At 43.2% G+C, this 22,452-nt stretch overlaps 1 protein-coding gene across 1 annotated transcript in view; it reads left to right on the top strand.

Moving 5' to 3' along the window:
• The window catches only part of Fras1 (Fraser extracellular matrix complex subunit 1), a 409,549-nt gene that overhangs the window by 175,287 nt on the left and 211,810 nt on the right, over positions 1-22,452 (top strand). The window contains exons 6-14 of the mRNA XM_087908851.1: positions 64-197; positions 7,463-7,546; positions 9,260-9,361; positions 9,660-9,851; positions 14,347-14,436; positions 16,926-16,961; positions 18,339-18,486; positions 20,266-20,409; positions 21,598-21,732. Of these exons, the coding sequence (XP_087764977.1) occupies positions 64-197; positions 7,463-7,546; positions 9,260-9,361; positions 9,660-9,851; positions 14,347-14,436; positions 16,926-16,961; positions 18,339-18,486; positions 20,266-20,409; positions 21,598-21,732 (1,065 nt within the window). The remainder of the gene's footprint in view (positions 1-63; positions 198-7,462; positions 7,547-9,259; positions 9,362-9,659; positions 9,852-14,346; positions 14,437-16,925; positions 16,962-18,338; positions 18,487-20,265; positions 20,410-21,597; positions 21,733-22,452) is intronic.

Below are 22,452 nucleotides of genomic sequence, written 5' to 3'. Positions count from 1 at the left end.
TGCGATCAGCTTTGAGACCAGCACATGGATACTCACCCTAGCCCTGTGCCTTTGTCCTTCCAGAACCCTGTTCCTACGATGGCCACATATATCAGGACAGAGAGGAGTGGCGACTGAGCCGCTGTGCCAAGTGTGTATGCAGGAGTGGGCTCACCCAGTGCTTCACGGCTCAGTGCCAACCTCTTTCTTGTGACCAGGTAAGGAGGGACTCTCAGAGCTGACTTCTCACAGGGAGCTGCCTGCCAAAGAGTTTGAAGAGTTGGTTTTGTTTGTTTGTTTGTTAGTTTGTTTGTTTTAAGATCCTGTTAGACACCCATCCAGGGAAGCGATGGAACCCAGAAGCCAGGACTGTTCCATTTGTCTTTTGAAGGCAACCTCTAAGATGGTTTCCCCACCTCTTAGAAGCTATGAATAGGTCTGATTATCAGCCATTTAGTCAAATTGCTACACAATGAAACTGAACCTGAGGGCTACACATAAGGAAGCCTCCAGCTTGAAATGCAGATGTTCTAAAAAAATTAAGGCTAAACATCTGGAAAGCTGGATAAAAAGATGAAGTTTGTTACTTTTCTCCCATGTTTAGGTGTAGTTTGCTTTTAAAAAGACCTAGGCATGCCTTTGAACATGATTATCCAGATGTACACCATTTAATTCTTATAGGATAGTGACTTAAGTGCCCAAAGTGTTTTCTCAGGGGGTGTTCATGATGGAGGTATCATCTTCATTTAGTGTTGATCCAATTTTGAAAGCATTATGCTGTTCACACGAATCTAGAGAGGAGACTCGTTGTCAATATATGTGGTGCAGGCGGTGTTTTCTAGTTTTCTCTTCTCCCAGGGGCTCCTGAGGACATGCCAGGAAAGTTGACATACAACTATGAGAGGAGTTTGGCCTCCAGTGGAAAAATAGTTCATTTTTTGATCCACAGGAATGCTGGAAACCAAGATTTAGTTGCTTCAGAGTAGCACTTTGTGTCAAATAAAACAAAATCAATAATGTGGCATATTGTGACAATTGGGCAATACTTTAAAGGCAGACGAAAGGCAATTAGCCATGAAATGCTAAGTGCCAAATCTAGGGAAATGTATCTAATTGAAAGACTGGATTCTAGTACCTCTATTATGTCAAATTCTATGCCCTTGCCCCAGCTTTCAATTCATCAACAAATCTTGTTCTAGTTTCTGATCACATGTTGGACAGGGCTGTCATGTAGGGCAGGACATGTTAACATGTGTCATAGTTTATTCTTCCTGTATAGTGAGGGCATGGAGGGAGGGGGGAAGGGGGGGTCTGTTGAGAATCTTCTGCTTTAAATTGTAAAATGACCATATATTGTATGCAAGGGCCAGACATTGAAATAATTGAAAGTACTATTTCTCATGTTGAAAAGAGTAACTATGTACTCTTTCTTCATTTATAGTATCCATTCATTGTTCATAGCAGTGTATATAATCAGTGTAAAAGGTGACATTCAGTGTGATACCTCAGGACTAACTGATACATGAGTGACCTCAGTCACTTCTGTATTCTTAAGTCATTTTTTTCCGTCCATCCATTTGTCCATCCATCTGTCCATCATCTGTTCATCCATCCATCCATCCATCATCCATCCATCATCCATCCCCTAGATCACTTAGAACCACTTAATACTAATTTAATACCTCTGTGAAATGTTAATTCCTACAATGACATAGAGAAGTCCTGCAGACTTGGTGCTGTTGATATAGCACCTAATCCCACCTGCACCCTCAGAACTGCCAATACTGCCACCCCCAATTACAGCAACACACTTCTCAGGTGTTGAATATGTGCCAGTTCTTTACTTCAAGGGCTTTGTAATTCTTGCAACAGTCCCATGAAGTAGGAACAATTACTACCCTCTTCATTTTGTATCCAGAAAAACAGAGGCTCGGGGAGAGTGAGTAACTTGCCTTGGGTACAATAGCCAGCTCTTCATGCCTCAAGCAGTTCTGTTTCACTAACTCAAGAGATCACTCCCAGCACATATTTACTTCACGGCAGCAAGAGCTGCAAACATAACAATCAAGTGTGGTTGTAACATGAGGGGTCTGCATGTTGGGGTTCCCTCCTGGTACCCCATAGCCAACAAGCCCCAAAGAAAATCACACAGAGGACTCCATAAGATTATAAACTGATTGGCCCATTAGCTCAGGCTTCTTGTTAACTCTTGTAGCTTATATTAACCCATTGTTCTTATCTACGTTAGCCACATGGCTCAGTACCTTTCTCAGCTGGGCAGATTACATCTTGCTTCTCCTTGGTCTGGGCAGGAATGCGGAGGGAGCTTCCTGCTTCCCAGAATACTCCTGTTCTCATTGTCCCACCTCTACTTCCTGTCTGGTTGACCCTCCTGTCTGGTTGATTCCTGCCTGGCCAATCAGCATTTATTTAAAACATGATTGACAGAATACAGACAATTCTCCCACACCATGTGGTTGAGCATAGCTTATATGCATTTGTTTATTGAATGTAAGGGGAAAATGTAAGTTTGTCACTAGAAACGCGTTTTCCAAAGTTGAGCTCTGGAACGTTTCTAACACGTTTAAGGATTTCCATGACTTATGAAATTCACTTGTTCATTTGTTTGCTTTTGTTTTAATTATAGCAGGAGTTTTTTTCACTAATTAAGGAAAGCTTGGGAAGGGCAGAAAGCAGAACAAAAGCAATCCCTGATGCTCGATTTCTCTCTTTGACAATTTATCCCAGTCCTGATAGACAATCGAGATTCATGCTTTTTTGGATGCTGATGATCACATTCTAAAAGTTGGTGATTATCCACAGAAAAGGAGAAGTTGTATTCCCTTGATGAAATAATGAATTCAAATGGAACCTTCTCCTCTCCCCTTTTGTCCAGACACCCTGTCAGCGGAACCACATCCCCGTCACCTTTATTGTCACTCACTAAAGTGATCTCTGCGGTTCGACGAGACACGATCCTGATGATGTGTAGTTGGTTACTGTGCTGCAGGGCATCTATCTATGCCAGGCCCTCAAGTACCTGAGGCCAGTGCCCCATTCCTGAGCTACATCCTCCACCCACCAGCAGGCTTGTTTTGGTTTGAATACCACAAATTTCTCATACTATTGATTAACCTGAGCCATTGACACTTCATCTTTAGGTATCTTTACCAAGAGATTATTTGTATGATCTCCCAGCTTTCACACACTTGAGAAACATTTTTTTTGCTTCCTGTCTACATCAAAGACAGTGTAGAGTCTGAACCTAGTGGGCTGCAGACTCATTTCCACTGGATTTTGGGTTCCAGTGTCACAGAGAAGTCAGAGGCCTCAGATTTGGCCCTTGTTGCATACGGCCTTTCCCTGCACTCTGTCCTTATTCCGAGTGGCCGCCTGTAACCACCTTCTGGTCTCAGGTTTGGGGCTTTGTTTGAGAAAAGGATTTAGTGGAGGCGTCCCTTACTTCAATACCCCTCCCTGGAGGACCAAGGCATTTTTTTTCTTTAGTTCTCCTGTAAGGTGCCTCATTTCTAGCCTGTAATTTACAACTAAAATTGCAATGATGTATTCTTCTAGGATGTTTTAAAACCTTGTAATTCAAACATCTCCTGGGACGTTTCTAGGTGAAATACTGTTTGGAAAAACCCATTTCCCATATATGAGAGCTGTCTGCCAAAGATACAAGGCCCTGGGCCACTCAAACTAGGGAGACAGATTCATGATCATACAGAGTAGAGTTCGCTGAGGACTTAGAGACAGATTGTATCTTGAATTTTAGCAGGATGGGTGGGTTCCTACTTGCTGAGGCAGGAGGAGGTCATCCACTTGTGAGCCTAAATGAGTGTGGGCCATACCAGGATGTACGTAGCCTTTCTCAAAATCCAACAATGTATCAGAGGTCAGCACACGTGCTTGGGGAATCGGATGATGATCTCTGATGGTGTCTGAGATGCATGCCAAGTTCATCTGGTAAACAGGCTGGAGGAATAACCAGTATGGCTATGACTCTTGTCAAGCTGAAGCTTTCCATGTAGCTTTCCTTGCATCTTGCCTTCAGTATAGAGCCTTTTCCTACTGTGTTCCAGGGTTTTGATGTTCTTTTCACGTTTGGTTTTAGGGAACCACTTTTGTTCCAATTTTTGTTTCTCTAGAAATATCTCTGACTCTTTCCTTGCTCTGCTCTTTCTCAGCCATTTTCTCATTTGTTACTCAGTCTCTCTCTTTAGCTCTAAAGAGATCTTCTTGTTTTTATATTTGCTGTTTCCAGAACTGCAGATGCAGAGATGGGAGGAAAACAGAAGCAAAGACCTTGTTTGTTGTCCCATTTGTTGCTTTTAGATCATGCTCTCTCTTCCTGCACAGCCGCCCCACCCACTCCCCTTTCCATTCACTCTCGTCAGACCCTACCGTAAGAGGCTGGCATATTCCAGTCAGAGAGGTCATCTTAGTATACACAGGTTCAATTCCCAGCACTAGAAAAAATTAAGTGAAAGAAAAGACCCAAAGAGAAAAGAGAAATCGTAGATGTGTGTTTCTTTGGGTCTTTACCCCTTAATGCGTATTGCTGAGTCAATTAAAACAATACATTTTCATGCTCCGCTTTGGTTGTTTTATAGCTTTCAGTAAACAGCCTTGAAGTCAAAGTGAATAGGAGATGTTTCATTTCCTTATGATTTATATTCTTTGGGGTTTTCTCCCCACAACCGGTTTTTCTTTCTTGATCAGGAGAAATTTTTCTTCATTTCCTGCCCTCATGCTGCAGTGACAGCGGCCTTTCCCTCACTTGGTCCTTTGGGTGTGTGGCCAGGTGCTCGGGTGCTCAGGTGCCCAGGGGGCTGGGATCCACTTTCACTTGGTGTAGCCGTGCTGTGTGCTGAGTGAGATAAGATCTTTCCCATTTCCGCTGCCTGATCCGCTCACCTCCTGAACACAAGAAACAAACCGTCATCTCCGGTGTCCACTGCCTTCCCCAGGGCCTTTTCCGTTCCTTTGACATTTAGCCACCCAGGTTCTTAATCACTTTTTGTGACCCCTTGACACCCCTTCCTATAATGTTGATATTATGGGCTCTGACTAGATGTAGAAAGATATGAAGGGCTGAGAGCCTGTGGCTGGCACTCTGCCTGCCTCGTTTGGCAGTCAGTGAGGACTGAGCTCTGATCAGGAAAGCCTGGCTTTGGGGAGGGGATGATGGCTCTCATTTGTGCTTTTTCTGAAGCAGCAAGAGAAGGCCACACAGTGTCTTACAGTTGGTGGACTTCCTAGCAATGACAGGAAGATGACTTTCAGTTCTACTTTATTTGTGGTGACATCTCTCTGGTATCCTCCTGTGTACTCTGATAGAAAAGTGTTTTGTCCAGACTCTCCCATGGTGCCCTGGAAACTTCATTATCATAAGAGTCTTTATTTAAGGGCAGCCATAATTCGATATAGCCTTCCTGGTAACTCTGCCTTCCCAAATGTAATCACATTCACTATATTTTATAGTACTGAATCTTTGCAGTTATGGAGGATATCATATTATCCAGGGCATCTATCTTTCTACAAAGTGCAAGATTGAGTAGTTTCAGCTTTGTGTGCAATACGGTTAAAGTAACTGTTTAAGCTCTGCCATTGTAACATAAAGATGATAGATAACATATAGGTATATGGGTGCGTGGTGATAATCCAATAAAGCTTTATTTATAAAAATGGGTGGTAAGATGGACATGGTTCACAGTCCAGACTTTACTGGTCCAAGTTCAGCCTTGTATTTGAAAAGAGTATCTGAAAGCCAGAAAAATATATGTTAAAGTCTTTGTAGTGGTTATGTTTGGCCCGTGTTTTAAGAAAGACTGACACAGGGATTGGGGCGGTGCTTCAGTGGTTAGAGCACTTCCTGTTTGTAAAAGCCTAGAATCTGAGTATGGGTTTCAGCACCCCTAGCTCCAGAGGATCAGAATCCTAATGCTGGCCTCTGTGGATAACCACACACACATGTGCACGCATATGTAGACACATATGCATGAACAATAAAATAAACATTTTCAGAAGACTTAACACTGAGTCTACTTAGGACAGACAATGAGCAAGGCTTAGTTCATCTCTTTACTGCAGCGAAGTTACTGTATTGTGCGACTCAATGTATCCACTACTTTACTTCATCAGCCAAAATTTCCTCGAAGAACTCTGAAATCAAGACGTGCTCAGTTTTCTCTTTCCTTATCTCATTTTCACGCATTCTGTTGGCCGTCCATGATCATAATACTTTACGTATAGACTAATAAAATATCTCCACAAGGAAAAGAGCTGCTGTTTTAATTCCAGTGGTTTAAACATTTGCAATAGACCTAACAGGTAGTGATGCAGAAACTTGAATGGCAACATGTAACTGTGTTAAATGATTGTGGAGGTGTATTCCTGGAACTTTCGATGAGAAGTTGACATCATAGGACCCCCATCTCTTCTGTCCTAGCTGCTGTTCTTGTTCTTCCAGAAAGAGTACCAAAGTAACTATGGTAGTAAAACCTTCTATACTATCTCCTTGTAAGACAAAGTGGAGGCACTGTTCTGGAAGGTTCTGTCTTCTGTGTAGTATTTATCACTTCTTAGTCTTGACAACTTAGGTTGTTCTCATTCTTCTTCATCTTTTAATCGATCCTCTCTCCTGCTATTGAAGAAGGCTGTGGGGATCCGCGGGAAGCTGACTCTGTGTCAGTTATGAGGATGCGTTTGCTGTGACAACAGGGATAAGTACCTGACTCTTCTGGGGTAGTGGTTATCGTAGAGCTGAAGACGGAGAGAAAGGGCACTGGGGATGGTTCTTCAGCACAGCATCTCTGTCATATTTCTCTACGCTGTCTATTCTAAGATTTTTAAAGGGTGATTGACTCTTGCTTGTGTTAAGAACATCCCCAACACACCTGCATAAACTTATGGATTCACCCCAATGCCCCTAGATAAAAGTATGGATTAATATCAAGGTGCAGAAGAAGAGTGAAACAGCTGATTAAGAAAGGGGCTGCCTTTGCCTTTGGGTTTAGATGCGAGTCAGGTGTACATATCTTCTTAAGTGTTAATGTGGTTGGGGCTGTAAAGTTTCGTTCAACCATTTACCATGAGTAGTCAGCCATATAACCTTATGCGAATTATACAGTTTGTCTATTGGTAGTCTTCTCACTTAAGGCTGGAATAAGACCATCTACCTCATACAGGAATTAGGATATGCCTGGTGAAGACTATTATTGTTTTATTTTTATAGTTATTTTTGCTTTGATAGGTGTTAGTAAAAGGTGGGGCAAGTGCACTCTTCCTAATATTCAGACTGACCTTGGAAAGACTAATGTTTGCTGGAGCCCTGGGTTACAGATGAATGCTGGATGGCAGGAACTGCTGTCCCATGTGTTTTCACATGTGACTGAGATGACTATGAAGTAGATTTTTCCTATGGATGTGAATTCACTAATCCTTTCTTTTGGTGGATTGTCCCTCGTCCGGTGTCAAGGATGAAGTCGTCGTCCGAGTCCCTGGAAAATGCTGTCCTCAGTGCTCAGCACGAACCTGTTCTGCAGCTGGCCAAGTGTACGAGGTAACCTCCATGTACCCCGCATGGGTGTGTTGACATATGTTCTCACACTTCTGCCCCATGCCTTCCAACCGCAGAAACTCCCAACCCTCCTTTCTGACTCATTGCCAGGATTAGTTACTCAGTACATAAATGGCTTTTATGAAAATGGCCCTTATGAAAAAAATTAAGCTGAAAAGGATTATAAATATGAAAGAATGTGCTGACAAGCAGAATCCAGTTCGTGAACCTTGGGAAAGCTTACTGTTCACACGCATGCTGAAAAGAAGAGGGGGCTATCTTTGGTCGCCGACCGTTTATGCTGTTTCAAGCCTCTGGAGATGTTTGTCTCTTTGGTTGGATTTTATACACTGATATCCAATGACACCTATGCCCATATAGGAAGAAACACGGGGATGGCAGAGTAGACAGGTCGATTCATTGAGAGATTAAAGGTTGAGAAAACTTCAAGTTGAGTGTTGCTATTGAAGCAGTCTAGACAACCAGGCCTAACCTGTAGTAGGTATAGAATAAATCAGCAAATGGAGGGAATGGATAAATGTTCTCTTCGGAGTGCTCAGGTGCACCAAAGTCACATTGTTCTGAAGCAGAACACGGAGGCAAAATAAAGTCAGCTTATTTTCTTGCTTGTTCGCTGCTCTAAGGAAAGTAAATAGAAATTGGGATTGTGGCAATAAGGGGAATCTGGAATGAGAGTCCCACTAATTCTAGATGGTTCTCTTGAGATCAGAATGAAATAACTAGTTGGAAAAGGACTTCAAATTAAGGTTTGTTTTTAGTGTGTATGTCTGTGTCTGTGTTTCCGTGTGTGTCCTCAGACGTGTGCATACCTCAAGGTTTGAAGTACTGAAGAGGACATTGGATACCTGTAAGTGGAGTTATAGGCAGTTGTGATCCACCATGTATGTGCTGGGAACCAAACTGGGGTCCGCTGTAAAAGCAGCCAGTGCTTCGAGTCACCCAGCCTTCTCTCCAGCAGTGGGGAACACCTTGTGTGTGCTGTGTGTATACTGTTTGGCACAGTGGTCTCATTTGGTATTTTCATTGAGCAGGTTTGTGCAAGGTTAAGTTTCTTTAAGAGATGACTTTTTGAAATTGTTTCATTTGTTTGGTTGCAAGTCTCAGAAATACCCCAGCAAAAGTAGCTAAAATGATAACATTGTAGACAACAAGATGTACCAACAGGGAGGGATCTTCAGGGTTGATCAGTTCAGGTCTCTGTGTTGTCCCCGTGTGAATATTTCCCTTAATCATGTCTTCTTGTTGTCCCCTGGATGACCTTTTATTGCCAGGAAGTCAATGCTCACACATGCACTGCTACTGCTTGGTGAAAGAAATACTTTGGTGGAGAATAATTTCTTTGACCTTTAATATTTGAGCAAATCTAGGACTCCTATACCCTAACTGCAAGGGAAGCTGAGAAAATAAACTTTTATCAGAGACTCCTGGCGAGGAAGACCTAAGGAATAAGCAATAGGGTCTTCCTAAGTCCTCCAAGTGCTGGATACAGTGACCCTCAGCAGAGTATATCCATGTAATCCAAATGCAAATTTATTTGAATATTCATTGACTTTTCTCTTACAAGCTACTTCTTCCTAAGTAATCTCAGGAATATATTATAGGTGACTACATTAAAAAATGTAATGGAAAAGTATGTTGAGCTTCTGTTTGACACATGTGGCATTTGACTTGCCATTCTCCCTTTTCCTTTCTCAGCACGGTGAACAGTGGAAAGAAGACGCCTGTACCCTGTGCGTGTGTGACCAGGGAGAGGTCAGGTGTCACAAACAGGCCTGCCCTCCGCTGAAATGTGAAAAGGTATTTGAAAGCGTGTGGCTTGCTCGTCTAAGCTTAATTCTGGACCATTTTAGAAAGGCATTTCTTAGTGTACTGTGTCCTTTGATAGAATCAAAAGATTAAAGAATGTGGAATGTTATACAAAGATATAAAGGGCCTGCCTCCTGACAGGAGAGCTGAGGTGGAGAATCCTTCCCCCAGGCCAGAAGGGTTTGTGTTACACAAGGCCACTGTCCTGTGTCTCTCTTTCACCTGATGACTGGAAGTTCCATTGTCTCCGAGGGACTGTCCCTTCCCTCACTGTTCTGTGTCTCCCTAGGGTCAAAGCAGAGCCCGGCCTCACGGGCACTGCTGTGAAGAATGTGTGTCTCCTGCCAGAAGCTGCTCAGCTGATGGGATCCTGCGGTACCCCGATGAAATGTGGAAAGGCTCGGCCTGTGAGTTCTGCGTGTGTGACCAGGGCCAAGTGACCTGCCAGATGGGAGAGTGTGCCAAGGTGGTCTGTGGCCTGGTAAGATGTGAAGGCATTTCTGTTTGCGCGGTGGCAGCTCCTTCCAGCAGATGGTGGGTGTTCCTTCTTTCCTGGCAGCAGAGGCGATGCCAGGCTGATGGCTCACACTTCCAGGGGCCTCGAAGCACAGAGATGCTGGGGGCGGGGAGTGAATGTCACTGACGGTTCTGACCAGCTTGGAGCAGTTCCTGGAGCTTTTGGCTATCAGCGCATCTGGTCAGATTAGAAGAGCTGAGCCAGGGGCGTAAAGGGAAGGACATGATGTGGGACATTAGCTGTCATTAGGTGCAGCTGGACCTCACCATTAGTGGACTGCCGTGTTTGGTCTGCAGGTGTCCCTGGAGCAGAGCTCTTTCTGCAAGCCCAGTGGCTGCGTTTAGTAGAAAACACCCATGAGCCCTCCTATGGACTGGGAAATAAATTAAATGTTTTTTCTTCCTTCCTTCCTTCCTTCCTTCCTTCCTTCCTTCCTTCCTTCCTTCCTTCCTCCCTCCCTCCCTCCCTCCCTCCCTCCCTCCCTCTCTCTCTCTCTCTCTCTCTCTCTCTCTCTCCCCTTCCCTCCCTCTCTCCCTCCCTCCCCTCCTCTCCTCCTCCTCTTCTTCCTCTCTCTCTGTCTCTCTGTCTGTCTCTGTCTCTCTCTCTCTCTCTCTGTGTCTCTCTGTGTCTCTCTCTCTCTTTTAAGAAAGGAACAAGGGGGAGCTCATAAACAATGAACTCTACTGACCTCTGTTGACTTTGCTATCTACAGAATTTCTAGCCACTTTTCACATAGCAAGCCCTTTCTTGACTTCAGATGTATATTTTAGGGAAGTTACCTCCCCCCCCCCATTTGAACTCAATTGTTACCCATGGCTTTAAAACAGAAGATGCTTTTAAAGTTCTCTCCTCCTCTTGCCACTCCCATCCGCCCCTCCAGTTTCCCTCAGGGTTGTGAACTTGAGGCTCTTACAGAGATCTGAAGCATGGCTGTCAGTGAAGGCATTTTTTCCTCTGGTTCCTCTCCTTCACTTCTCAGCTCCTCCCAGCACTGGGCCTACAGAGAGCAAGCTTCCTAACAAGGCTGTCATTTACAGCTTGTTTTTTGACTTTGCCTCCTGAATCTAGATCTTGGCCAAGCTGATGCATACTTGGGCAGAGAGGGGCTCGCCTTCTCATAGATGTATTCACCCCCACACACCTTTTCATTTTTTTTTCCTGATGTGAGGGGAGTCAGAATTCTTGGAAAGCGTTGAGAAGAGGCTCAGTGAGGGCTTTCTCCCTCCTCTGCCATCTTCCCTCTGCATCTGAGGATGCTGGATTATTCTTCAAGATTTAGTTTGCTGACTATTCCAGGGTTTTTGAAAAATGTGGAGAGGTGGCCCTGGTAGGCTGGGTTTCTCAGACACCACGTGTTAGTCCCCCTCACAGACAGGAGCATAGCTCACTTCCCCTCTGGTAGCACCCGTCCATGTGTCTGCTGGCCCACTTGGGGTAGGGCGATACCTTATTGAGGGGGCATAAGCTAGGCTCTCCTTGGGCCTTTGAGGGAAGCGAGGAGTGGCTGTTGGAGTTGAGAGCGCCTGACTTCTCCAGTCATTTTCTCATCCTCTGTTTGCCTTGGCCTCATGGATTGAGAACTTGAAGCCTCCAGTCTTTAGTCTCTTCCAGAGTGTCCATGCACCCCGAGCTTATGTACATTAGTATATTCTAAGCTGGAAACACTGCTAGTAGTAAAATTTTAACCAAAATAGAATCTTAGGAAGAAAAAAAAATACTCCCAGACCTTTTTCAGACACCATAATTCTGAAATTAGCTTTGGTTAATGGTCTCGTTAAGGCCTGGTTATCCTAATAGCTTCTTAATTTCTGCTTTGCTTGTATCACTGGTGATAAAAAGATGAAAAAGGCATGCCATGACCTTGAGAGTTCCTGGGATTTGTGGGAAAGTCAGACATATAAGCAGAAATGATTCTACACGGAGGTCTGCAGAGCACCGAGGATTATGGAAATTGAATTAAATGCCGTCCCTGCACCTGAGGGAAATGCCTGTGAGGGAGCCAGCACCGCTGGTACTTTCGTCAATCCTGCCCTGCGCTCTGCTCCCCTCTCAGATATATCAAGGTCATTTGACTTCTAATCTTGGAGACCAAGGTGCACTGGATGCTAGTCACACATCTTCACGAAGCTGCAGAGACGTCAGTTCCTACTGGTGACAATCACACAGGCTCCCTACTGTCACTTATTACCAGATCCATTAGCAGCGATGTTCTGAGTTGCCTTGACATCAACGCGCAGTTTTTCTTTGTTTAAAAAGGAAGAAATGGCATGTTCTTTGTCTCTGATGTTATTCAGTAAAGTCCCTAGACACTGCAACGTAAATTGATCAGTGGTAGACTAGCACGGTATGATTAATTTCGTATTTCAAGATATTATAGTGTCTTTGAACAAATTCAGATGAAGATATTACATTATTTTTTTCTTTTTAAAAGAACCTATGGTATACAAGTGAAAGATGCTGTGTGGGGAGGAACAGGGCTTGTAGCACAACGCACTGAAGAGGGAAGGTGTGCACAACTTGGGGGGGGGGGGACTTTCCTTTCCTCCCCTCGGAGGCCATCCTGGTCTAATGGGCATTAGGTTGACTTCCAGGGTCACCCTTCTATTGGGCGTAGGTATTCAGTGAAGGCGGTATAACAGATCTGATAGTGAGAGCCCGCTTCAAAATGAAGTGAATGAGTTTGTTTCACAATTCAGTTCTGTTCAAAGCAGAAGTCAAGCGCTAGTTGGCAGGTTCCTCACAGCAGTAGACTGAAGTGTTTGGGGACAGCCGGGCTTCTATAAATAGTAAGTCTGTTTAGACCATCCTACGTCACCCAAACTGAATCCTTGTTCCCCAGGAGCAGGCCTTTTTGGTATTTACTGCTGTGCAAAGGCTCAGAAAGGCTGCCTACTTCTCTATATGGGCTGTGGGAGCTCCCAAGCTCTGCCATGCCTTTTCTTTTTAATAGAAGTACATACTCTGTCTTGCTTCAAAATATTGTTTTAAGCAACTTAGATTACACACATATAAACCCTCTTATATGCTTTGAAAGTAAATTTCAATCTGATTCTCCGTGATGCCATCACTGCAGCTGATTCTTTGTGTGTCTGGAAAACAATTTATATGTAAATACGCCCGATCCCAATGGCACCCACTGCTCTGTTGGCCTCTGACTAGTGTGAATTTTGATGGACAGCGATCCATACAGCTCCCTTCTTTTTCCAATAACTTCTAGGAATTGTAAAACGCTATAACCATTCTTACAATTTTGTGTTTGTTTTATGTTTGCCTGCATTAAAAAGGAAGCTTATATTCCTTTGAGAAGACCTTGCAGATTCTAGAAGAGAGCCTAAAAATCCATTCTTAATGCTGCAACTCAACCCAAAAACAACTAATGCTTTTACATTGTGTTTTTCTTTAGTAGAGCCTTTTAAACATAAACTATCCTTGTTTAATGTGAGTATTTAGTGTTACAGTACCTTTTCTATTTAATATGATTTCTATACTTTGAGATATAATATAGAGCCCCAAGCTGAATATTAAATATTTAAAGAAACATTACCATTCAACAGAAACTAAATGAGTCTTTAGAAAGTCGACACTGCTTTGACGAACACTTCAGCCTGCTGGTGTTAGGTGTTATTGTTTACATAGACAAAATTTCAAACGAAATTTGTAATTTAGTAGCCTATTCCCTGGAACGTGGGGTTGCAGTGCAATTTAAACTTTCTAATCTACAGAATCGAGAATTATTTAGATTATTTTAAAGCATCAAGCATTCATTATTTGGTAATAAAAATAAGTTGAAATTATTAAAGTGGGAAGATCCTGTAAGCAAACATCCATCTTCGGAATGTGGCATTTCCCTTTCTCCTCCGATAATTAAAAAGAAAATTAGCTGTAAGTGGGCTAACACTAAGAGTTTCAGAATGATGAATAAAACTTTCTTTTCTGCTACTTAATTTATGCCGGAGCCTGCATCTGTGCATAAAAGGACCCATCTGATTTGGTATTCAAATACTGGCTTGATTTGCATGCTGCTGTTGACACTAAGGTTGGGAGTTCTCACCATATAGATCTGAGATAGCAGGCTCCTTCTGACAGTCCTCTTTGCTGTGCTCTGACGCTGCCTTGACTGCTCTCCTTACTCATGTGAGCTCCCGGTCCTGGGTAGGTCAGTAATTATGGCGTGGGAGAACAGAACACACGCCCATATCATCAGAACGAGGGAGAACAAGCCCTTGGAGAGTGTGCACTAGGCTGCGAGGAGTTGTCCCAGAGGAAGCTAACTGGAGTGGGTGTAGGGGGTGGGAGGCGATGGGGTTGTGGTGGGGGACACACCCAAGTAAGCGGTGGACTGAAGCTGGGAGTACGTGGAGCTTCTCATTCCAGTCAGGAACCCAGCTGCTTCTCAATTTAGCCCTGCTACCTGGAGATGTTAATTTGATGTGTACTGCTGCAACTCTTATTCCTACAGGGTGAAGAATTAGTTCACTTAGAAGGAAAGTGCTGCCCAGAATGTGTTTCAAGGAAGGGTTATTGTGTTTATGAACAGAAGGCAGAAATTGTGAGTATCGGGTTAATAACAAAAGACTATTAAAATTAATAGATCAAAATTAACTTAATAAGGAGATCTTTATTACCTCCCAGTTTTTTGGATCTATTCATTTGTTCAGCAAACTATAATATATATATATATATATATATATTTACCAAGAATGTGCTGGGCACTGGGGATAGGAGACTGAAAGCAGCCGATGGATGGCATCTGTTCTCATGGTTGAAGGTACTTTCTAATGTAAGAAAACATACAGACAGACAGACACACACACATACACACACACAAAGTAGCAGGGTGCTTATGAACACTTCAGTTCCTGAGCTGTGGTGAACAATGGTTTCTTCTCCCGAAGATGAGTGGGAAGGTCTTTTGTGCCAAGAAATCTAATCAGGGTGGGATGGAGGTGAGAGAAAGAGTCACGTGGCTATCTGGGGACAGACCAGCAGGAGAGACCACAAACGCAAAGGCACAGAGACAGGTACCTGTTTGGCATGTTAGGAGATTGCAGGACTGGTTAAGGCTAGAAGGAAGCGCATGGGAGAGGAGCTAAGAGCCGAGGGCTAGCAGGAGTCTAGAAGGCTCTGTACTTCAAGACAGATGGGAGGTGCCTGAGAGCTTGGAGCCCTGCAATCATGATCTAACTTCAAAAGGATCAGACTGCCAGTGTTGGGAGATGTTTTTAATTGTCCAGATCAGCAGTTCTCAACCTGTGGGTCATGATCCCTTTTATAGCAGTAGCTTATCAGGAATCTTGGACATCTGATAGTTACATTATGATTCATAACAGTGAAATGATACACTTGCAAAATTACAGTTATGAATTAGCAACAAAATAATTTGTGATTGGGGTCAGGACAACATGAGGAACTGCATTAAAGGGTCACAGCGTTAGGAAGGCTGAGAACATCTGCTCTCAATGAAGGTTGCCAGTGGCTTGGTTTAAGGATGTACTAAATAACGGCCAGTCCCTAAATTCACTCTTCAGATAGAAATGGCAGCATTTGGTGAAAGCAAGATGGTTCGGTGGGTAAATGGGTTTGGTGCGTAAGCCTGACAACCTGAGTCAGGTTCCTGAACTGACGCCCAAAGTTGTCCACAGACCTGCACATGAACACTGTGCTGTACACACACACACTCACACACACACACACACACACCAACACTCCCCAAGTGTACATAAAAGTAAAAGACATGGCAGGATTTTTGATGGGCTGAATGTGGGGTGAAACTCCGCTTGCTAAAGATTTATTTCTTTGGCAAAGAAAGAGATTACCTTGATCCTTTCCAATTTGCCTGACATTCACACGTGCGTGCACAGACATGTGGGACCAGAAGTCAGTCTCGGGTGTCGTTCCTCAGATGACACGCACCTTGGGTTTCTCACCATCTGGAGTTCACCATTGGCTAGGCTGGCCAATGAGCCCCAGGAATCTGCTTGTCTCTGTCTACAAAGTACTAGGATTGTAAGCCTGTGATCCACCCAGCTTCTTCACGTGGGTGCTGGGGTTCAAACTCAGGGCCTCATGCTTATGTGGGAAACACTTTGCCATTTGAATCATCTCTCCAGCCTGGCCCTGGTTTTAAGGCTCATATTTTTCATATGGCTCTTGGGATGTTGACAGATTTGTTGTGTTTTTAAACATATATTCGTTGATCATCAACACATTGGCCTCAGTGGCCAATCGTAGGCTTGTAAGAATTGGGAGTCATTGCTCCGGCTGGCAAACTGACAGCTCTCAATTGCATCCGTCAACGTACCAATGCTTCTGTATATTCTCAGAGGTGACAGTGTAAGGTCAGCAAGGCAGGCTGTAAGTTCAGATGCCTCCTATGCCACACACTGTGATCTTCAGCAGAATCCCTTACCCTCCTTATATAGTGAGGATAAAAATGACACTCCCCTCCTGGCCTATTCAGACATAGGTGCAAAGCCCTGGGAGCAGCCGGCTGCTTATCTTTAGTTGAAAACATTGATAATTTTAGAATGTTGTCATCACTTGTCTCATGGGGATATTTATTTATCCTTATTATTCTAAGAATTTAGAAACTTAATTCTTCTCTATAAATGTTGAATTTGTATTTCTTTTCATAATATCAGTCCGTCCACCTCATTTTTGAAAGTAATTTAAACCGAATGGAACTAAAGAAAACTAAGTGTTAGAAATAAAAATGAATCTCCATAGTAGTCCCGGTACCATAAAAATTCAAGCGTTTCACTTTACAAGTTCAGAGTTCTTCACCTCGAATCCCTGTATGCAGAGGGGAATTGAACCCGTGTGCTCCTGTATATGAATAAGAACAGCCAATATGTCAGCCTACTGTCCTCACCCAAGTTGGGATGCTTTCCAAGCTTTCTGTGTAGACAGATTTTATTTCTATTCATACGAAGTGAATAAAGTTGCATGCTGCTTGGTGGCAATGGATGGCTCCTAATGGAAAAATTGTCCTAATGATGTTTCCAATGGGATCATAAATACATTTTTCTCTCTTTCTAGATGTCTTCAAATGCAAGTGAAGTTAAGCATATTCCAGTAAGTATGGATTTTTAATTTGTGCATGAATCCTTACAGAATTGTTTTAAGTAAGGACTTGCATGAATTTACCATGGGGGACTTGATGTCTTAGCAATTTCCTTAGCTATGTTTGTTGATATGATGGTTGGAAACTAACAGTGTTAACAAAAACTGAGAACTCTATACACTAAGTTTGGCTCTTTTCTTTTGCTTATTTGTCTGTAATCGATAATTACGTTTCACTAACCACGGGCACCTACACATATCTTTCCCCTTCTTCTGGTGATTTTCTCCAGCATAGACAAGATAGGTTGTTCTCTGAGGGAACTCTGTGAATGGTCTTGTCTTGAAAGAAGAGCTTCTTGAGATGGTGAAGGGTTCATTCCCCAAGCAACCGGGCTTTCCTTCTCCGGTTTGTTAGCTCTGCAGTGCTGTGTGTCTCAAAGGCAAAGTGTCTGTTTATTCCTGCCAGCAAGCTTCTCATCTTCAGTGTTAGTGGATAAGTGTCTGTGGACCCAAGCCGACTGTGACCGCTTCCTTCTCATGACTGTGCGCTTCATTTGTCTGACATTTTTCCATTCGCTTTGATAAATGCCATCAAGTTCATGGCTAGTGATAGCTTAGTTAGCTCAGCAAGCATTTTATCAAGACTTTTATTTTACAATCTACTCTCCTATTTTCTCATCTTTCCTCTCTGATCAATGCAGGGCAGCCTGCGAAGGGGCCTTGGTCTCGTTCCAATTTTCAGGGTCAGTGGATTGTCAAGAAAATCGCTTCTAGCCTCAGAATAGATCCTCTGTCAGACTATTCGTGCATATCACCATAATTTGCTTGGCTAGAAGGGATATTTTAAGTAGAGAGATCTCCTGGCTCATTTGTAACCCACAAAAATGGACGTGAGGAAGCTTTGATTTTTGAGAATACAATGACTTTCTTGTTGTTCCGACTGTAGTAACCGTAAGGAAATGCAGGGTTTGAACCAAGCTTCTCACTCTTATTATAGAGATTGTGTTTAATGGAGCCACTCACCACTAGGTGCATCAGGCAATGGTAATGCCCCCTGGTGGGTTTTGTTTAGGCTTCGGGGCTGAAATGTGTTGAAAAACACATCTTAAATTCTTCTTACATATTCTGCTTGCCCAAAGGTACCTCACAGTTTATCTCCCGAGTGTACTTAAAATCTTCCCATTGACACGCACATTAAAAGAAACCAATTAAAAACAAAGAAGGAGAAGCATTGTGTTTGTTAAATGCCTTCTTGTCTGATGGCATGGTTGGGAGGGCAGGGTGCTGATGGCGTGCCTCTACTGGCCCCTGTGGAAGCTTGTTGTTCTGCCTCAGGAGTTTCTCTCTTGAATCTCTGCACCCTGTCACTATCTCCACTGTCCCCCACAGGACGGGGAGAAGTGGGAAGAAGGCCCTTGCAAGGTCTGTGAATGCCAGCAGGCTCAGGTCACGTGCTATGAGCCATCCTGCCCGCCATGTCCAGTGGCCACCCTAGCCCTGGTAGTGAAGGGACAGTGCTGTCCAGACTGCACACCAGGTAGGTCATGTCCCATTTATTCCCACCGAGGTGATTTTTTTCCTGTCAAGAAAATTCAGATATATTCTTGGTTTTCTTCCCATTTCTTTTTACTTGCTCAGGTTTTGGAGTTTGTTGTTTTCTTATTTTTTTTTTTGGACAAATTACTCTTATTATTAATCTTTACAGAATTCATCTGGTTGGAACCATATAACTTTGGCCCTCCCAATGTCTTAGTTTTTTTTTTTAATTATTAAAGGTGCCTTATTTATCTTGAAGAAACTTTTGTACTAGTCCAGGCCTATCTGCCTTCTGCTGCTGAAAAGATAAGAATAGTTCTACAAAATTTGCCAGAGATGTTTTCTTTCTTATTTATTTTTTGTGGTGAACTGTGAAACAGATGTCTCCTTTTGCTGTTCTCAAATGAGGTTTTAAAGTTTCAAGACTCATTAATTTCTTCCAGAAGAAAATTTTATCTACATGTCTTGGAGTTGTGCTGTCTAGTCACCTGGGATTGAATTAGTTCCGGTTAGTCTTCGTTGGCAGACGCCACGACGGCCCAAGCTCAGCACTGAGTCTCCCCTTGAACAGCCCCTTCTCAGAGACGAGTGGCTTTCTGCCCATTTGTATATCCTAATTAATTGTTTCCTTCTGTGAGCTACAGGTTCCCACGCTGGCGTCTGCTCTCACCAGCACCTTGTTTTGGCTAATCAGAGTTGCACTGGAGACTGTATCCAGGGGAAAGGAGCGGAACTTTATATTTAATTATGGTACCTTTGCCAAAGTGGCTCCCGGGGCTTTGCAAAACAAATATTTAGCATGCCATGTGTGATAACACTCACAGAAATCAGGGTCTTGAAAACTTTAAACCCCCAAACAGCCCTGTGTTGACCATTCCCCCTGAGGTGGATGCCACTCCCAATGAGTGTGAACAAGATTCAAGATTTTGAAGAAAAGGAGGAAAACTGACAATGTTTGCTAAAGATATGAACTACTTTTAGGACTTACGGGCTATATGCCTGAAGTTGCCATGCATACCAGGCTTCGGAAGAGCCGCTTTGATGCTGTGGTGACTGAATCCCCTAACTAGGAGGCAGTTCTATTATTCTCTAGAGTCAGTGCAGCAGCAGAACATGAAGGAGCTCGTTCCTTCTACACAGTTGACTGGAGACTCTAGAAGATAATGATGGTGTTTCAGCGTAGATCATAGAGTCTCGCGTTAATATGTGTTCTTGCTCTGTGGGATCATCTGGGTGACTATCCAGGCAGCAAGATGTCTCTATCATTTCTAGGTCTTAGGAAGTTGCTTACAATGCACTTCCTATTTACTAAGGTAATATTATATCCTTCTGGAGTCTTTGATGGAGTTGAAGACAAATAGTTATAGTTTTTCTTAGTTATGATAAAACATAAATTGGATATGAAACTTTAAACTCACAAAGTTAAATCAATGATAGACTATTTTCTTTAATTTTTACCAGACATAAATAGCCTAAATATTGCAACGATAATTTTTACTTGATACCTGTTTTGTTGTATATAATTTTGCTATGTTAAAGTTAAAACCTTCCTTTTTATTTAGACACAAAAGCAGACATGACGTGGGATTCCCCTCTGAATGCTGTGAATATGTTTTATTACCATTGACCAAGAAAGAATCTTATTTGGCCTATGACAAATTTGGCCGGGATCTATTGTTCTCTGTCTTGCCTATTCCATATAATGTTCCCATCCTGTGGACTCTTCAAGAGACTGTGGTCTTTTTTTTTACTGAATTCTCTCCTTTTTTCTTGGTTTTAGTTCATTGCCACTCGGACTGCTTGACCTGCTCTCGCTCTCCAGACCACTGTGACCTCTGCCAGGATCCCACAAAGCTGCTGCAGAACGGACGATGTGTGCACAGCTGCGGGCTGGGCTTTTATCAAGCAGGCGGTGTCTGTCTAGGTATGGCAACTCAGAGGGAGGGTTATATAGGGTTAAAGAGATTGACAGTGGGGTTTATTCTGCAGCTGAGTCACGGTATTGTTACAGAAGGGGCCACAATGCTGGGAAATAGCCATCTATAAGTTACGACAAGCTATAGGTGCCTTGGCCTCATTACCTTCAAATTTCTTTCTTGTGACATTTTATAGATGCTCCAATATTTCATGGAAGGTGGGTGACAGGGGTGTCAGATTGCTAATGGTCAAAGCTGATTTCTTTCATTTGGAAGATTTAAAAGATGGTAACATCCAGATGCTTGCTGTCATTTACTAAAATGCTCAGTTAATCCAAAGTGGAGGTTTTCGAATTGATGTTGATCTTCAAGGTCATTTACTAGAAGTTCCCAATTCTGCCTTCAAGGATCCAGTGGGCCAGACAGAATTTGTTGTCTTGTTCCGTGTCACAGAGATAACTACTAATGGAGCTTATTTAGAAATTATCAGAGGATTCAGAATGAGTTCAGCTGCACTACAAAATTTTTGTACATCTGAGAAACATCTTACCTAGGAAAGCTCAGCTTGGCTGAGGTCAGATCCTATGGTCACCTTTACCTCTGATTTGTGAAGTTAGAAACCCATTTACTAGTCTATGCCCTGGCTGTGAATATTTAATTTCCTGGTTCCCTCAGAAGGTAGTGGCAAGGATTAAGCATGTGAGCATTGTTAAGTGTGTTGTAGAGTGTCTAGGAGACAGGTGATTCTTATTAAGGATTAGCTACTTTCATCACTATTATTTTAATTATTTTCTTTTTCTTTCTTGAGTTATAGTCTTCATTCTTTTTGAAGGGTGTTTAGGGACATTCTTAGAAAACAAGTTGGATAATAAAGGTATTAAGGAGTAATAGATAAGTAGAAAAGACCAAGGCTTTTGAGCCAGACTGTCTGTTTTCAAATGCAGTATCAAAAAGTGTCTGGTGGCTTTGGGCAGGTTATTCAATCTCTGGAACTGGTCTCCCATATGTAAAATCGGGATTAATCATGCCTACTCCGTAGGGTTGGTGTGCAGATTAAAGCATCTGTATCTACAAAACCATTGCACAGGGCCTGACATGAGCTATTTAGTCTAAAGAATTGTTTATGACCCAGAGCTTCAGGATTGGGGTCTAACCTCCGGTCTTGTTTTTTTCTTCTCCACCTTGTCTGGGGGAAGCCTGCCAGCCCCAGTGCTCCGCATGCACCAGTGGACTGGAGTGTTCATCTTGCCTGCCTCCTCTGCTGATGCAGCAGGGACAGTGTGTGTCTACCTGTGGGGACGGCTTCTACCAAGACCACCACTCCTGTGCAGGTAAACACTGGCTGGGCTACAGAGAGCTGCCACAGCCCCAGCCTGTATAAACTGGAGGCTGCCAGCAGCTGTGGTCAAGTTACTCGAATAGGACGTGTGCTTTGGTTCATCTACAGTTTGTCCCCTGCCTTAATTAGGGTTTTCTATTGATGTAATAAACCACCACAACCCAAAGCAACTTGTGGGAGAGGAGTATTCACTTCACCTTACACTTTGTCCTTACAGTCCATCATGACAGGAATTCAAGGTAGGAACCTGGAGACAGGAACTGAATGAAGCCAAAGCCATGGAGGCGTGCTGCTTGCTAACTTGCTCTTTATAGTTTGCTCAGCCTGCTTTCTTATACAGGGACATAGAAGACCCCGAACACAGTGGTCAGGGCCTTCCTACATCAACCATTGATCTAGATAATACTCTCAGAGGCTTGCTCATTGACCAATCTTATAGGGATTTTTTTTTCAATAGAGGCACGCTTTTCCTAAATGGCTCTAGCCTTGCCATATTCTGCCCTGCCATAGGCCAAAACAGCTTCTTTATTAACCAGTGGTGATAAAACATAAATCTGACCAGGACATTCCCCCAGGCACTCATATGGCGCAAGTTTGTTTCTTTATGGAGTCATGCCCATGTAGTAAACTTTAAGAGCTGGTGCCGGGAGCGGGGAATGTTTTAGTTAGCTGGAAACACATGAATGTATTGTTGCCGGCTCTACAGAGTTCT

Source organism: Myodes glareolus, chromosome 8 (assembly GCF_982192425.1).
Source record: "Myodes glareolus chromosome 8, mMyoGla1.1, whole genome shotgun sequence".
Lineage (NCBI taxonomy): Eukaryota > Metazoa > Chordata > Mammalia > Rodentia > Cricetidae > Myodes > Myodes glareolus.
This window is presented reverse-complemented; position numbering and strand designations above follow the sequence as displayed.